Source organism: Muntiacus reevesi, chromosome 3, assembly GCF_963930625.1.
Source record: "Muntiacus reevesi chromosome 3, mMunRee1.1, whole genome shotgun sequence".
NCBI classification, from domain to species: domain Eukaryota; kingdom Metazoa; phylum Chordata; class Mammalia; order Artiodactyla; family Cervidae; genus Muntiacus; species Muntiacus reevesi.
Genome location: NC_089251.1, coordinates 7,942,847 through 7,955,721, shown reverse-complemented (window position 1 = coordinate 7,955,721; position 12,875 = coordinate 7,942,847). Strand labels below are relative to the sequence as shown.

At 55.1% G+C, this 12,875-nt stretch overlaps 1 protein-coding gene across 1 annotated transcript; it reads right to left on the bottom strand.

Moving 5' to 3' along the window:
* Positions 1-2,372: 2,372 nt before the first annotated feature.
* PIP5KL1 (phosphatidylinositol-4-phosphate 5-kinase like 1) lies at positions 2,373-11,407 on the bottom strand. Its single transcript, XM_065927118.1, has 10 exons — positions 10,999-11,407; positions 9,974-10,177; positions 8,748-8,798; positions 8,393-8,547; positions 8,049-8,173; positions 7,315-7,349; positions 7,169-7,224; positions 6,309-6,421; positions 5,859-6,012; positions 2,373-3,276 (listed from the first exon to the last, which is right to left on the bottom strand). Exons 1-10 carry the CDS (start codon positions 11,209-11,211, stop codon positions 3,009-3,011), a joined length of 1,374 nt encoding a protein of 457 aa, XP_065783190.1. The 5' UTR covers positions 11,212-11,407; the 3' UTR covers positions 2,373-3,008.
* Between the last annotated feature and the right edge of the window lie 1,468 nt (positions 11,408-12,875).

The following is a 12,875-nucleotide window of genomic DNA, read 5'->3' as shown; positions in this document are numbered from 1 at the left end:
AGTCATGTCTGATTCTTTGTGACCCCAGTGACTGTAGCCCACCAGGCTCCTCTGTCCATGAGAGATTCTCCAGGCAAGGATGTGGAATGGTTTGCCATGCTCTCCTCCAGGGGATCTTCCCAACCCAGGGATTGAACCCGCATCTCCTGCATTGGCAGGCGGGTTTTTTACCACTAGCACTACCTGGGAAGACCACATGCAAAGCCAAATTCCCCGAAGCCGGTGATTAGACCTCCATGCTGCTATTCATCCTATTGGAAGGGCTGATGTTGAAGCAGCCCTGCTCCCAGCGCATCCTTTGAGCACAAGCTTTCCTTGTGTTGCCTCATCCCAACCTGGACACACCTAAGTTCAATCTCTCTCCGTGGCCCCAATTCCAAGGGGAAGAAAATGGTGAGATGTTCCGTATGGATTCACTGATCACCCACAATGGCTGGTGAAGTGATGATTCCTTCCGCAGAGAGGCATATCCTGCCTTGCCAAGACTGCATGGGGACAGGGACACACACAATGGTCCCAAGCTCCCAGAGCAGAGGAGCATCGTACATCCACAGGGGAACTGACACCAGCAAGTCCTGCAGCCACAGATGAAGCTCTTCAGTTTGACCCTGCAAAAGTCCTCTCTCCTCATCCTGATCTGTGAGGCCCTGCATGCTCTGAACTCCTGCCTCCTTCCCAATCGCTGTCCACCCACCCTGACTGCCGTTTCAATCCCTAATTGCATTGAACTTGTTCCTACCTCAGGACCTTTGCACTTGCTGTATCCTCAACCTGGACTTCTGTATTCACATGGTCAGCTCTTTCTAGTCATTCAGCTCAAATATTACCCCCTGTCAATCCCTCTATCTGACACCACACCCCCATTCCTCTTGTCCCAACTTGATTTATTTTTTTCAAAGGACTTGTCACACTCTGAAATCACACTGTGCATTAACTCATTGCCTTGTTTATGGTCCACCTGCCCACTAGCCTCTATTCCGTGTGGGCAGTCAGGCCAGTCATGTCCTTAGAGGATTTCCAACACCAGCATGGTGTCCAGCACACACACAGTGCTAGATAATGTGTTGCTTGAGCCAGTTAGAAGAGCCAGGAGTCCTGTGCCTCGTGAGACCTTAGAGGGGCCACTTTCTTTCAGGCCCTGCCTCAACCCATTGTCAGAGACCCAAAGTAGGTAGAGACTGAACCATCCCTCTCCATGAGCGTAAGTCTCAGGCCCTGACTCAGCCTGGTCGGATCCAGACCCCAGGAGAATGTAGGGCCAACCCTCCGTTTCCTGCTGTGCTGCCCTTCCACCAGAGTTTCCACGACCCACCCACCTCCTTAGTGATGACCTTAACGCACTCCGTGTCTCAACTTCCTGCTGAGCCAGAACGAGAAGTGCTCCGTGGTTTGTGCCAGCTCAGAAAAGTTGAGTAATCACCTAGGGTCACCCAAACAGCAAGGGATGACGTCAATTATGTATATATTCCAGGAGCCCACGCTCCAGCCCTGCAGCCTAAGACTTCCTTTTCCTCTCCCTTCCCCCACCAGCCGTCTTTCCTTGTTTTCTCTTATGGCCAATGCAATGGCAGCGTTGAGTCACTGAGCGAGTTTTCTAAGGTCTGGAATCATCTGGCCCCAGGGACCAGCAATTGGCCCACAATGCTCCCCCACCACCACACTGTCACCCCACCCTCAAACTCCGACCGCAGTGAAATAATTTTTTCTCTCAAATGCCAAGCTCTCTCTTACCCCAGATCTTTGCTGTGTCCTTGGCTTGGGACACCCCCCCAACCCCCTGCCACCACCAGAGCTGTATCTGATTCTTCTGGTCTCTGTTTAGAGGTTAGAGCCCCCCTTCCCATCAAATAACTAGATAGGGGCTCCTTCCCTAAGCGCCATGGCCCCTTGTTTCTTCACGAGGCTTTGTCACACACGTGGCTTTTATCACTGTTCCCCCCCACACACACACTGAGTTCTTCGGAGGAAGAATCTCTGCATTTCGCTCCACCCCAGGTCTGCATTCCCCCGGCAGAGGGCCTGTCACATGGCAGGTCTCAATAAATATTTAATGAGGTAAATATTTCCATTTGCAAAATTAGACCACTGAGGCACAGAGAGGTTTAGCACCTTTTCCTGGTCACACAGCCAGGCCACAGAGAAGCTCTAGAGGAAAGGCTCCCTTGGGCATGGTCGAATTGGACTGGGGTCAGAGGTAGGGCTGAAGTTTCCTGGAGGAGGGAGAAGGAATGATCATGGGCTATGCAGGCAATTTCCTTCTCTGCTCCGGTGATGTCTGTGTGTCCAGACTGACCAGCAACCCCTGCTCCCATTTCACAGGTGATTAAAGTGACTTCCAGAGAAGGACAGAACTTACTCAAGATCAACAGTGGACCCCAGTCTAATGTTTCCTAGAGCTGAAGCCCCCCCACCATGCCCCACTTCCTCCCACCTGTGCAGGATATAAGGGGGCCACCCCAGAGGGAGACCAGTGGGTCCTGCTTGAGCCTGGGTTCTTGGGCTGGCCTTGCCACTTACCCGTGCATGAGTCCCTTAAAGTCTTTGGGCCTCAGTTTCCCCTTCCGGACGACAAAGGGGCTGGACTTGGAGGTTTCAGCCACCCCCTTCCCCAGTGAGGACAGGACTGTGGGAGCTGATGAATAAGAATACAGCTCCTGAGTCCAAAAGGCATAGTTGAGTCCTGGTTCTCGAATTTATTGCTGAATGATTTTGCTCAGTACCTTCACCCCCTGAGCCTTCATTTCATGGTCTGTAAAAAAGAATAATACCTTTTTTTTTTTTTTTTGAGGATTAAATAATCTCGCGTTAGGGTAGTCCCTGGCACAATGCCAGGCACAGCATTCCCCAGCAAAATGAGTTCATAGTATTAGGGGGATGCCGCCCTCTGGAGGCCAACCGGAGGAACGGCAGGCGAGGGGAGCCCGACCGGCTGCCCGGGGCCAGTCTGGAACCCGCGTCCCCGGCGTGGTCCCATGTGTCCAGACGGGGAGAGGGCAGCTGCGCGCCGGTCACTCCGTGTGCGCCTCCACCCACTGGCAGAGGCGACGGGCATAGCAAGCTGGGCTGACGGTTGAGAAGGTCCGGCCTGGGTAGCGCAGCGTCTTCCACAGTTGCTCCAGCCGCTTGCGGAGCCCGTAGACCGTGGTGAGGTCTACCAGGCCTAGGAAATAGCGATGCTCCGGCCCGTCCACGATGTGTAGGGCGTTGGGGGCGTCGGGCAGCAGTCGGCGGTTCTGGGCTCCCGACTCCTCGGCGCTCTGCGCCCCTCGTATAGACCTGGGGGCCGACAGGAGGTGAGGTAACCGCCTCCTCCGAGGACCCCCAGTCAATGGACCCTGTCAGCCCGGGCCAGGCTGCCCCTGGGTCATCCCCACACCTCCTGTATGCCCCGGCCTGTGATGTCAGATAAACTGGGCGGCTGAGTGAATTACAATTGACAGGCTAAAAGCTGAACTGTGCGCTCTGCAGCTGCCAGCTAGCCACGTATGGCCCCTGAGCGCTTCAATGTGGCGCTCAGATGCATGGTTAGTGTAAAATACATACTGAAAAAAAAAAAGAAAAAAGAAAAAAAATACTGAATTTCCAAGACAGTATGAGAAAAGAATGCAAGATATAAATGTTTACATCGATTAGATGACGAAAGAATCAAAGTTTGGATGTATGAAGTAAGGGAAATATACTATTAAAATTATTTTTACCTATTTCTTTTTACTTTTTATTTATTTATTAAGATTTTTTAAAGTCTTTAATGGATTTGTTACACTACTGCTTCTGTTTTATGTTTTGGTTTTATGGCCCCAAGACTTGTGGGATCTTAGTTCTCCCACCAGGTATCGAACCCTGCATTAAAAGGCAGTCTTAATCACTGGACTGCCAGGGAAGTCCTTCTTTTTACTGTTTAAAATGAGGCTACTAGAAAATTTAAAACTACCTGTGTGGCTAGTATTAACTTTCTACTGGATAGCGCTGGTATCTAGCATTTGGGTCACACAGACTCTGGCTCTACATTTAAGTACCACATCACTTTGGGTAAGTCCCATATTTGGGTGGGCTTCCCTGATGGCCCAAACAATAAAGAATCTGCCTGCAATGCAGGAGATATGGGTTCGGTTCCTGGGTGGGGAAGATCCCCTGGAGAAGGAAATGGTAACCCACTCCAGTATCCTTGCCTGGAAAATTTCATGGACAGAGGAGCCAGGTGGGCTACAGTCCATGGGGTCACAAAAAGTCAGACACAACTGAGCATGCACATGCCACACTGTATTTAGGTATTTCCAAAACTGCTGTTTGGGGTCATCCAACCCTGAAAGTTTCAGAGTGGCAGAGTTGAAACCTTGCAGAAAAACCCAAGTTTACAAATGGTGTGTCTTTTTGCCTCAAATTGTATCCCAAATCAGAAGATGCCTCTGATGGGGGCCCCCAATCCAAGCCAGAGAAGGCTCAATTCTCTAACTTTGTCCTCTTGTGATGGTGCGACTTGGAGAGTAGGGGGTCAGGGGGTCGCTGAGGGCTTTATTCCTGCCCTGCCCAGGTGTAGGGGGGAAATAAGCCAATCAAAGAACGCTCCCTCCCACCCCAGGCACCAACCAATCTGAACAGAGTGGTCTGGGAGCCTGGACAGAATACTGGTACTTTCTGCAGTGGCAGGGTTAACCTGGGGATGGTAGGTTCTGAATGAGGGGCTGGGAACTGAGTGGAAGTGGGGCAGTGGCCATTTACCAGCCAGCTTGGAAAATTTCAATAGAATAACAACCACCGTATGCAAACTTGGATTTACTCTAGCTTGGATGGGCAGACTTAGGGGAATCTGTATCCCATAGCGGGCATTCCACTACCTGGTCAGGATGTGTCCACCAAGTCACAGGTTTCATGGGGAGCCATTACCTTGGGTTGTGCCCAAGACTTGCTCATTGGAAGGTGAGTGGACATCATTTTTCATTTGTCCACCCACCAATTCAATGAACTTATTTCCTTTCTTACTTTCCAAGAAGGACCCATCTTAATGCCTAAATATTTCTGAAAAGCAAAAGTGAAAGCATTAGTAGCTCAGTTATGACCGACTCTCTGCGACCCCATGGACTGCAGGCTACTGGGTTGCTTTGTCCATGGGATTCTCCAGGCAAGAATACTGAAGTGGGGTGCCACGCCCTTTTCCAGGGGCTCTTCCCAGTCTAGGGATTGAACCCAGGTCTCCTGCTCTGCAAGCAGATTCTTTACCACTGAACTGCCAGGGCAGCCCTGACTGTTCAACTACAAAAGTGGGCCTTGGAGGACTGAAATCCAAGTAACTAACCAAGTACTAACATGAATCCTCAAAAGTCATTCTACAACTTCATTTCCTCCCTCTGAGGCTCAGTTTTCACATCTCTAAATTGGGAATGAACCCATCCTCTCAAAACCTCATGGTCAGCATGCAAGGACTGACTGCATGCAAGAGGAAGGCAACATGATGATGGTGCCAGTGGTGATGACTTCAGGGTCCTCGAAGTGAAACGACCAGGTCAAGGGGCAAGGGCTCTTTCTAAGGCAAAAATGAAGTAGGTCTGAAATCTTCAATGACTCCACATCCCCTTCTGGAAAATGGGCAGATTCTTCAAATCAACACTGAAGCTCTCATCCAACTGGATCTCACCTGGTCTTTCCCCTGCTGTGATCTACCTGTGCCCACTACCCCTGCTGGCCAGGCTTCTCCAGCTCTCCTCCACCCCCCCCCACACACACACACATGTACACACATACACACAAATACTGCACTTTCCAGGCTTTGAACCTCTGCCTGTGTTGTTTCTCCCACCACACCACCTGTCTTGCCCATGCTTTCATCACCTCATTCTTGCTGTTGCCTCTAGGGGGCCCACCTGGCTGTGCGGAAGATAAGGCTACTGCCTGGGCCCCTCTCATCCTCATGAAGACGCTGGAAGGCCATCAGGAGGCTGTAATCCAGTACGTTGAGCTCCCGGAGGAAGGCGGTGTCCAATTCCATCTGGCGGAGGAACCAGCTCCGCTGGGGCCCTGCCGGAGCATCAGTGCCCCCACCTGAGTGCTCATCGGGTGCCAGGCAAGGTGCTGCGGGCTCCACACGCACCTGCCCCGGGAGGGCAGGAGACATTACTGTCCCAATTCACAGATGGGCAAACTCATGTGTAATTTGCCTTGGTCACCTAGCTAGAGAGTCGCGGAGCTAGGATTCTCCTCTTGACTCCAGAATCTAAGCTGTTAATGACTCGGGCAGAGGGTAGTGCCAAGGACACCCTTCTAACTTCACCCTAAGCAGAGGAAGAGCAGGCAGTGACCACCCTATGGCTCACCCAGATTGATGGTCTTGCCCTGAAAGTTGAGGTCTTTCAGCACCAGCACAAGGAGGCTGCCCTCAGGGGCGGGCTCCACCCAACGGCTCACCTCACAGCCCTTGATGTCATACCTGGAGGTGAGGGGTGGGGGAGACAGAATTCCACATTATACAGACTTGAGACACACAGGAAAGCTCACAAGGTGATAAGAAACAAGAGCAGCCACCGGGTGACTGTTCAGATTCTCAGCACAACCCCAGTCCATTATCGCTCCCCTGTTAGAGATGAAGAAAAAAAACCTCAGAGAGGTTTTTCAATTTGCCCAAGACCACACAGTGACTAAAGGGCAGAGCAGGGATTCCAACTCAGGCTGAACACCAGTCCAGCCTTTCCCCTTGCCTGTGCCTGCCTCTTGGCCCCTTGTCATCCTTGGGGTATCTGACACAGTGGGCCCACACTACTCGCAGAACCACAAGGGCCTGTGGGAGGTCTGCAGCCCCTGGGGAGCACCAACGTGGAGCTCTGGTGGCAGAGGAGGCAGGACTAGGAGGCTCAGGGGCTCTCCTCCAATCAGAGGCTGGATTTGAATCCCTGCTTCTAGCACAGTAGCTATGTAGATTTCCCCTCCTCAATTTCTCATCCACAAAATGGGGATGATAAGGACACCTACCCCTCAGAGATATTCTGGGAAGGAAGATGATGAGTGCAAATGACTCAACGCAGCACCCATTGCCTCCCGAGCACTCAGGAGACATTGGTCGTGGGGATCATGGTCTCGGACCCGCCAAGAGATCTTGGGATCGATCTTTCGCTGTCTATCCCATGAGTGTGGGCGCTTCAGGTGGTACATTCTGGGCAGGGCTGGGAGGCCGACTCACCTCTCAGCGATGCGGCCGGCGGGATAGAAGACGCTCTGCATGACGATGAAGTATTTCTGGGGATGGGAGTAGGGAGTAAGAGAAGACAGGGTCTCACCCTCCCGCCGCCCCCTCTGGCCCGGTCCACTCGGCTAGGCCTCACCCACCTTCTTTCCCCGAGCCACCCGCAGACTGTGCACTCCTGGAAGGGGAGAGGGCGTCAGGTGAGGGGCGCAAATTCGGATACGCCCCCGGGGTCCATCCTGTCCAGGGCCAGTTTCAGGCCACTCCTCTTCGAGATCTGCCGCTTCCCAAGCCTCCAGGCCGCGCCCCCGGACCCCTCCCTTCCCCAACTTGAGGGTGGTGTCCCGACTTGACCTGTTTCTAGATTTAGCCCCAAATGGGCGGCTCAGACGGTTAAGAATCTGCTTGCAATGCAGGAGACTTGGGTTCGAGCCGTGGGTCAGGAAGATCCCTTGGAGAAGGGAATGGCTACACACTCCAGTTTTCTTGCCTGGAGAATCCCATGGACAGAGGAGACTGACGGGCTACCGTCCACGGGGTCGCAGAGAGACACTACTGAGCGACTAACAGGCCCACAAATCTCCCTCCGGTCGCTGTCCAATCCCAACCCCGCCCCCTTGGGGCCCCACCCAGGTCTTGGCCCCGCCCATCGACCCCGCCCCCTCGTACATTGCGGTCTAGGACCCGCCTCCCCACTGGACTTGGCCCCCGCCTCTCTGTTGCCTGGTACCCTCCACCCTGCTCGGACTCAGGTCCCCTACGCTCCCCCCACCACCCCCGATCCTGGAACCTTCCGACTCTCCGACCCCTCCCCTTCTCGCCCTCTCTCCTCACCCCTCCCCGCTCCCTGCAGTCCCGGGTCCCGGACAGGTCGTACCCAGCAACCGTGCCAGCAGTGAGTGTGGGTGTCGCTGCAGGTGATGCACGTAGCGGGGCAGATGGGCGAGCAGCGCCTGCACCTCCCGGCTCCGCAGGGTCTTCAGGAAGAAGCGTTGGTCGTGGCTGAGGGGCGGGAGGGAGAGGTCACTGTCCAGGCCGGTCAGGAGCCGCCTCCCCACCGCCCGTCTGGCCTCCTGTCTCCGCCCCTCTCCATCGGACCGCTATCTGGACGTGACCCAACCTAACCTGGCCATTCTCTCTCTCCTCAAGCGCACCCCTCCCCCGACCCCTCCCCCCTGACACCACTCCCCCCGCCATTCCCCACCCCTGCCACCAGCTCACGACAGAAAGAAGCTGGCCTTGCTCTTGGAGGTGCTGAGGAACTGCAGGTAGGGGCGGCCGGGACCCAGCGCGGCCTGGTAGTCCTCCTCGGCCAGCCCCAGGGAGCGCCGCAGTCGGGCGAAGGCGGGGCCAGCCAAGGTGCCCAGCTCGAAGCCCTGCGAGGAGGAAGAACAGCCCCCAGGAGTGTCCCCCGGCGCCCAGGGGTGTGCAGTTGGCCCTCCCGCGGGAGGGTCAGGGTTAAGCACACTCTTTCTGCAAGACCCCAGGGTCAAGCCGTCACTCCCACTGCAACTGATGCGGAAACGGAGGAGAGCTGAACACATTCCCTCTCATGCAGTGGTCTTGGGCTTCCTACCTCATGAACCTGGGTCAGGACTTCGGAAAAATCCTCCTCTGTGGGCAGCCCCTGGAGCAAGGAGCAGAGGGGCCCAGGGCAAGTCTCAGCTGACACTGCCAGCCCAGGGTCTCCCAGAGTCTGGCACCCAGCCTCACCCCTTCCCCCCATGTGGTTCCTCCAGCAGCTGGGGGCTAACCCAGGTGTGCCTGAGCTGAGCAGGGAGAGTGCCAGCCCTCCCAGAGCTGGAGGGAAGAAGGAGCCAGGGCAGGTCCCAGGTGTGTCTTATTCACTGCTGAGTCTCCCACACCAGTCTCTGAGTTAGAGCCTGGCACATGTGCCCAGACACAACGCTGGCCAAAATGTTGCCGGATGCCCTCCCGGTAAATGGGGGTGGCCTTGAAGTCTAGGGACCTGCCTGACTGAGCCTGGGAAGAGCAGGATCAGAGAAAGCTTCCTGGAGGAGGTGCCCCCTAAGATGAAATGTGAGGGTAGTGAAGATGTGGAGCAAGGTGCTCATAGCAGGGGGAACAGCAGTGATGGCCACTGGGAAGAGGAGAGACCAAGACTGAAGAGAATAAGGAGGGGTGGACTGAGAATGAGGTTGGACAGGTGGCCCTTGAGCTTGAGCCAGCAGGAGAGACCATGCTGAGAATTGAGGAACCCTGCAAGATTTTCAGCAGGTGATGAGATTTAGAGGGCTCCTGCATCTCCCTGGACCTCCAGGTCCCTGTGCTAGGATGGGGTCACACTGCACATGTGTGCACACACACAAACGACACACATGCTCACCCGGGGTCATCCAGCTGCTGAGCTTGCAGTGGGCGACCCTTTCTGCTGAGCCAGCCTGGCCCTAGCCAGAGCTCTGGGGAGGATGGGCAGAGCTGGTGGGGTGGGGGTGGGGTCCCTTCTCAACTGCACACCCTGGCAGAAAGGGAGGACCTCAGAGACCAAAGAGTACAATTCCTCCCACCCATTATACAGATGGAGACACTGAGGCCTAAAGAGAGGCAGACACCCACCTAGATCATACATCCACCACGTGGGTTCAAGGGCTTCCTCACACCCTCAACATACCTTGGGCTTTCTGGCTTCCTGGCCTCAGCCCAGAAATGTCCCTCCTTCCCTGCACCGAGTCCCTACCTTCCTCCCCTTCTATCTGGCCTGCTCTGATCCCCAGCCCTGCATTATTATTAGCATCAGCCTGGTCTCGATGTTAGCGGAGGTGGGCGGAACTGGCCACTCACCGTGGGTGGGTGGTCCATGGACACTTGAGTGGCAGCCCACAACCCTGCCTGCATCAGGCACATCACCTGGTGCAACTCGTGCCCGGGGCCAATCTCAAACAGTCCCAGGCGACACTGCTTGTCTCGTAGACGCCAGAGGAGCCCACGGTGGCCAGAGCTTGAAGCAGCTGCTCTGCGTCCAGCCTCTGGGGAGGGGGCCAGGATCTGTGGTGGGTAGCACCAGAAGCAGTCAGCATGGGGCAGTCACAACCCCACCGGGGAAAGACCCTGGTCTGAGTCCCACATCACTGTTTGTCAGCTCTCTCCTAATCTCTCTGCCTCGGTTCCTTTAGTTGTAAAATGCAGAAAAGGCTGGTACCCACCTCACGGCGTGTTGTGAGGGGACCGTGTCTGGCATTCAGTCAGCACTCATAGTGATGGTTCTTATTATCAGCGGATAATTCATTCCGCAGCCTCTCACTAGCTGTGTAACCGTAGGTAAATCACCTACCCTTTCTGCACCTCGCTCTCTGGTCTGTAAACTGAGAACTACAATAACTCCTTCGTGGATGGTATTAACTGTTGTTACTGTTGAGTCTGAGCACCGTGCACAGGATCTCCTTATAGTAGGAGCTGTGATGTCAGTGATTGAGTCATCTACTCTACTCGTCTATGCCGAATTCCTCCAGTGCCGCGCGGCAGGTCCCCATGAAGCTGAGGTCACAGCTTCTGACCCATCTTCAGTCGGCACCCACCATGAGCCCAGCCCTCGCTGAAAGCTTGACCTCCTAACCGCGCTATGAAGGAGACACTTTTATCATTGTCTCCATTTTGCAGTGAGGAAACCAAGCAAGTTCTCGTGGAAAACCCTCCGGACTCCCCACTTCAGACCAGCAGCCCCATGTGGGGCGTGTCCCAGTCCCGCCCAAGCGCAGGACCCCCTCCTGGGTTTGGATGGGGATGTGTCCGCCCCTTACAGGGCGGGGAGACCCGGCCACTGCTCTCCAACCCTTTCCTTTCCTGTCCTCTCTTGGGTCGGCACCTACCTCGCGGGGCCCCGGGCTCGGCGCGGCCATCGCCCCCGCAGCAGCTTCCCGGGCTCGGGCCGCGTCCACAGCTGCCGGGTAGCCCCGCAGCCGGAGCCAGGCCCCGCCCCTACTTCTCGATCGACCAATCGAGCGGTGCCGGTCACGGCTGCACCCAATCCGAAAGGGGGAGCCAGGGATCGCCTGCGGGTCCCGCCTCCGGGGCTGCAGCATCCTTCGGATAGCGGTCCAGGGCGGGGCGGGGCCGCCGCGCGATGGTTAGGATCTCTGCGGCGTGAAGACCCCCTCCCCCCATTCCGTTCCGAGTGTGGGAGACTCAGATCTCGGGGAGTTCGGGAGGTCGGTAACCTAAATCCAGTCCCGCCCACCCACTCTGGCATGAAAATCCCACAGACCACATTTCGGGTAAGGAAACTGAGGTCCAGTGAGAAAAGTGACTACCTCCAGAAAGTGAGGGGCATGTATTCATTCAACACTTATTTTGAACACTCAGTATGGTCCAGGAGCAGTGTAGGCCAGGGTGTGTGTTGGGGGGGGGGGGAGCGCTGGGGAGGGCAGATTTTAGGGTAAGTGAGAGGAACACAGCTGTCAGCGTGAGCTTTTAAAAGCATAAATCGGATGATGTCACTGTCGGGCTCGAAGCCTCCAGTGGCTTCCCAAGGCACTGAAACAAAGCCCAAACCTCCCAGAACGGCCCCAGAACCCACTCTTCAGATTCCTCTCAACTCACTCTCCCTGCACCCAATACACGGCCACAGGGGCTCTTGGCCCTCTTTCAAACCTGCAGGCTTTTGGAGGTGCTGTTCCTTCTGGCTGAAGTACCCACCCCCCTCACCACCACCACACACACACACGATTTGCTTTATTCCTTATCACCTTGCCCTACTCTGGCCTCAGTCATGATCACATCCCTTTTATTTTCTTCATCGTGCTTAACACTGTCAGAGACTGTCTTGTTCATTTATTACATCCCCCTCGCCCCTACCCAGAGTGCAAGGAGGGCAGGCTCCTTTCCTGGCAGTAACCTGGCACAAACTGGTGTTTTGAGAAACTGGTATATGCTGAACCAGTGCAAGTAGATGTACACAGAGGGGGCCATTGTGGGAGAGTGGAGAGAGAAGTGAGGACACCTTTGGTGATTTAGGGCAGAGGATGGTGGCTTTGCATCAGAAAGGTGACTGGGGCGGGGGAAGAAATGGCAAGAATTGATAGGATTTGGGTCCGGTGGATGTGGGGTGGAAGAGGAATGCCAAGGTCAGTCAAGATGTCAATGCCTGACATCTGATGGAGATGTCAGGTGGGCAGCTGGTACACATGCAACACCTTTGGGCTCAGGAGAAAGCTGGGCTGGAAGCAAGCCTGGGTGAGGATAAGGTCGCCCCTAAGACTGTGGGGTGAAGAGGCCTGTGACTGAATCCTGAGAAACCTACACTCTCATTGCAGGAGAGAGGAGCATGAATATGAGAGAAGTAGGAGAATGGGGCATCTGGCATTTGAGAATGCACCCAGGGGCGGGGTGGGGGGGATGTCACTGGCCAAATGTGGCAGGAGGTCAAGGAACATGCCTCTGATGTAAAGACTGGACATCACTGGTGGTCTGAGTGCAGCCCTCTGGGAAGGCTGCCAAGCACAGTGGGAGGAGAGGAAACAGGGGGCAGGGGTGGATACCCTTTGGGGAAGTTTAGTTGTGAAGAGGAGATGGGGAGAGACCTGGAGGGAGTTAATGGGTTGATGAAGGGTCCCTTATATGGAGCCTGTAACACGTTCATTTAACACTGGAGGACCACGTTGCGAGGCAGAGGCTGTTCCCCTACGAGGGATCATCAGATAGCAAGCTCTTGCCACAGTGGTAGGAGAGGACAGGACCGAGTCCAAGA